This window comes from Annulohypoxylon truncatum (genome assembly GCF_022578515.1).
Source record: "Annulohypoxylon truncatum strain CBS 140777 unplaced genomic scaffold F4807scaffold_10, whole genome shotgun sequence".
Lineage (NCBI taxonomy): Eukaryota > Fungi > Ascomycota > Sordariomycetes > Xylariales > Hypoxylaceae > Annulohypoxylon > Annulohypoxylon truncatum.
Window position 1 is genome coordinate 826,891 of NW_025953796.1, and position 4,061 is coordinate 830,951.

General features: G+C 50.0%; 1 protein-coding gene across 1 annotated transcript; it reads right to left on the reverse strand.

Annotated features, from left to right (window-relative positions):
- Positions 1-320: 320 nt before the first annotated feature.
- Positions 321-3,831, reverse strand: F4807DRAFT_35795 (uncharacterized protein). The gene is made up of 3 exons (XM_047995532.1): positions 3,421-3,831; positions 670-3,210; positions 321-616 (listed from the first exon to the last, which is right to left on the reverse strand). Exons 1-3 carry the CDS (start codon positions 3,424-3,426, stop codon positions 377-379), a joined length of 2,787 nt encoding a protein of 928 aa, XP_047855871.1. The 5' UTR covers positions 3,427-3,831; the 3' UTR covers positions 321-376.
- Positions 3,832-4,061: the final 230 nt, after the last annotated feature.

Below are 4,061 nucleotides of genomic sequence, written 5' to 3' on the forward strand. Positions count from 1 at the left end.
ATATATTCTGGCCCCCTAAACTGGCCCTTCAATTTTTTTTCTTCGTGTCCCGCAATGTCGATCTCGCTCCTAGCAAGGAGAGGTATGCAGTCGACAAACTCCAAAACAGGAACGGGAGCGGGAATCTTAAGACATCTCTGGTTTCCCATGTTGCAAATGCCGTACAAAATATCCACCCTAAGCACATGCGGTTGTTATCCGTCCAACAAAGAGGAGCGCCCGGTTATGTGGCTAAAGGAATTCATATGTTCGTCGGGCTCCTGATGATCTGCCCTGCACGAAAGGCATCATATCCCAGCTTTGAAGCCTGGAGAGTATGCGTCGGTGTGATCGCTATACGGGTGCCTTTGGCGATCCCGCCTCATCGTTTGGCGTATCACCACATATCTTCGTCTTCGTCTTGGTGCTGGCGGCGCCCGTTTTCACTGTTAGTGTACTGAACGTAAGTAGAATAGTAATCCTTGTCTGCGTCTTGACTACCGTAATCATCCATATCTTGGTAGTCATTATTTCCACCCATATGATCCTTGCTATGCTCATAGTCGTAAATTTCGGCAGATTCCGGGTAGTCTCCAGCTTCTTGCTGCATGCTAGGATCCCCATATTGAGTCGTTGACTGGATTTATGTTAGACCTAGGAGTTTGGTTAGATTTGGTTGTGCTAACTTACTCGGTGGTATTCAAAGTTGTAGCGATCAATGCTATCCTGCGCCTGTTGCTGTTCCATATACTGCTGCTCTTGTTCACGCCGCCGTCTCTCCTCTTCTTGCAGTCTCTTCTGTTGAGGTGATTGTGGAACTTGTATTTGTGGGTGCATGGCTTGGACCTTTGCGAGATACGAGTACATGAAATTGCTGAGCAAGACCTGGCTATACAACGCACGGCGGGGGTTTGCAAGCTTGATATGTGCCATCCGATAGATCGCTCGCTCCTCTAGAATAGGGAATCTCGTCCAGTGATAGTCGACATCGGGCCGTAAGGGTCGGTATGGAGCTGGTTCTGGGGACAACGATCTCTGGGCCTGGTGTTTCTTACTGGTAGAATCCCTCTCACTTCTCCTTTTGCTACTTCCAAAGAACGAGCCGAAGAAGCCATCTTTTTCTTTCTTTTGTTCACCTGACTTCCGGCTACTTTCCTTTCTCCTTTCCTCCTCTAGTTTGCTGTCGACGGCGTCACGATCAAGCAGTAGACTCTCCCGTCCCTTATGAAGTGCTGTATCAATCGAAGTTTGCAGAACGTCGAGACGAACATTATCGTGCGCTTTCTCCACGAATGCTTTGGTCTTGGACTTCCTATTTTCATCGTCCTTCTTTTTCTTCTCTTTATCCTCGCCCTTGTTGAACCATTTCCAGGACGTAGCCTTGGATTTCTCACCCTCGTTTTCATTCTTCTCTTTCTTGCCCTTCTTCTCCGGCTTTCTGTCTTCGGGAGTTGTAAATGTCGGGATGAATGTAAGGGATTCGGTACTAGTGGCGCTGCTGGCTGCAAACGGTGAAGAGTTCGGTGGCATATCATTGATGTTTCGGTTAGTAGTGCTTGTTAATCTATTCGGTTGCGTTCGACTTATAACCTGTGGCGGTGAGGAACTCTGGAGCGGTTGCCCATAATTCGGTCTTTTATTCGAACGCGCTGGTGGTTCAGCCGGTGTTGACGGTGGCGGAGACACAGGCTGGGCGGCGTTCCGCTGTGAGGATGATCGCTCCGGGAAAGGCCTATTCGTTTCCATGGCTTGCGCTTCAGAAGGTTCCTCCTCAGCAATGGATGTCTCGATGATCTGCGATGTCGGGGTAGATGTCTTAATAGCCTCAGCGGATAAGGTACGGCTCGGTCCTTGCGGTCTGGTGGGAGAACCCTGGCTTGAGTCTTGTGAGTCATGTTGAGAACTTTCGTACGTATCTGACGCTGGGTCTTGGGAGAAAGTTTGCTGCCGCCGCATAGGTTTCGACGGTCTTGAGAAATTCTCGGAAATCGGTTCTGATTGTACCCGTGTCAAGCCGTATCCCGGTGGTGCTTCAGCAGTTGATTCACTGCCAGCTGATGCACCTGTCCCTTCTTCGGGTTTCTTCGCCGCGATACGTTTCGAAAAAGGGAGTCGATCCTCAGACCTGAGGGAACCTTGTCGATTCTTCAGACTGCCACCTTTTCGATATGTGGTACGAGTTGATCGGCGTAAGCCCATGCCTGGCGCGACAGGAAGTATAGGCATATCGTCGGCATTCGAAGCCTCAGCCCCTAGATCCTGGCGTTGAGATTCGAGAGTAAGTTTCTGGACGATCTTCGATGGGTCCTTAACAAGTTCATCCAAACTAAGCTCTGGTGGTCCTTGCCCTGGCTCCCTAAGCGACTTTTGCCTTTCTAATCTTTCGGCACCGTCAACGTATCCTTCCGCACCGTGTCCGCCCGCATTATCGATTTGTCTGGAAAGCATAGACTTCTTTCTCCGCAGCCCACCCGAATCGCTCCTCTCCAAGCCATCCACGGACAGCGTGGACTCGGAAGATCTCCGTTTCATTGACTGAACTCTTTTTTCGACAAAATTCTTGAACTCGGTAGGGGCCAGCTCAGGATGAACACCGGCAGGAACCCATAGTAGTCTCGAAGGGTCGGCATCATCGTCTCCTTTCGGTGCTATGGACGGCATCGCCATGAGAGACATGCCCTGGAAAGGAAGAAGGTCGGGGTCGCTGTTGTTCGAGACGTCCATGGACATGCGCCGTAGGGCTTGTAGGTTGCTTAGTTCTTGCGCGATATCATTTGGATTGTCAATGTTGGTTATCGGATATTGCTGAGCATCGTCGCGCATATCACGGAGCGTGGGCGACATAGGCGAATTTGGAGATTTCGGGGCCGCTTCGAAAGAGCTACTTCTTGAGTTCGTAGTTCTCTGGCCGGGAAGCGTCTGGGATTTCTGCGCGGAGTTTCCGTTCGTTGCGGGAGGCTGTAAATTTGTCTTATCTGAGCTTGTTCGAATAAGCGGAAGCCGTTGCTTATCGGAAGATGTAGGCTCCGGAGCAGGACGCTGGGCTATTTGCTCACCCTCTGGAGGAGAGGAGATGAAGCTCAAAGGGCGCGAATCGTAATCGTCATCGTCGCCGTACATAGTTCCGATAGTCTCGGTTATGTGGTGGGTCGGATCGGAGATGGAGAGTTGGTTGGCATGGCCACGCCGACTCGCAAAACTTCCACCAACATCGCGAGGACGACGAGAGGTCTAGGTATGTAGTGTTAGGTTAGTCGCGAGTAATCTCAACATATACAAAGGGAAGTTGAATGGTCTCAGTGACAAAGTAGGAGACTCTCGACATCAACACATTGTTGACATAATGAGTTAATAAATGGATATAGTCAAATGTCGATCTTCTCAAGCTGATTCCAGGACATGCGACCATATCCATCATATATACCGGGCAAGGTGACGTACCATCATCGAGGGTGTTAGCAACGACCTCGCGTGAGGTCTTAACCTCCAAGATTGCCCCTTATAATAATGTCGGGTTGCACGAAGCAGAGTCTCGTCCGGATCGCGGCACTATCATGGGCGTGACAATGTCGGGCTGGTCAAGCTGGTCTCTAACGTCGCTGTCGCTTTCCGATGTCCGAAGTCCAATGTCCAATGTCCAATATGTAAACACTCGTAGACGCATGCAATAGAATGATTCAGGAGGCAAGTTTAGGCTGGTGGTATCGGGATCGGGGTTGGAGCCGGGGTTCGATTTGGTGTCGACAAATTCGCGGGAGTCGCGTCAGGTGACAATGTTGTTCGATAACGGGTTAGACGATATGTCTAGCGAATTCGAGCGAAATAACTTCGAATATTAGAAATGGGTCGGGAAAGACTGTGTGTGTTCCAAGGTTGTATTAAAGTAAATAAGGGGGGTGCCCCGGGTAGTCGGCCGAAAGTTGCAAGTATAGAGTTGTTGGGCTCCGAGGTCGATGTTTATTAGGTAGATAACGAAGTTAGCGGTGCATGGTTCGAAGGGTTCGAATTCATGTCTCGTCAATTTTCCCCTTCCTATTTCTCGCCAAGGGGTTCCCTGAATAATACCGAATGCTTACCTAGGT

Bases quoted from the DNA above. Each gene is read 5' to 3' on its own strand.
- F4807DRAFT_35795 (XM_047995532.1), bottom strand. The intron at 617-669 runs GTAAGTTAGCAC...ACATAAATCCAG, and splicing joins ACAACTTTGAATACCACCGA to TCAACGACTCAATATGGGGA.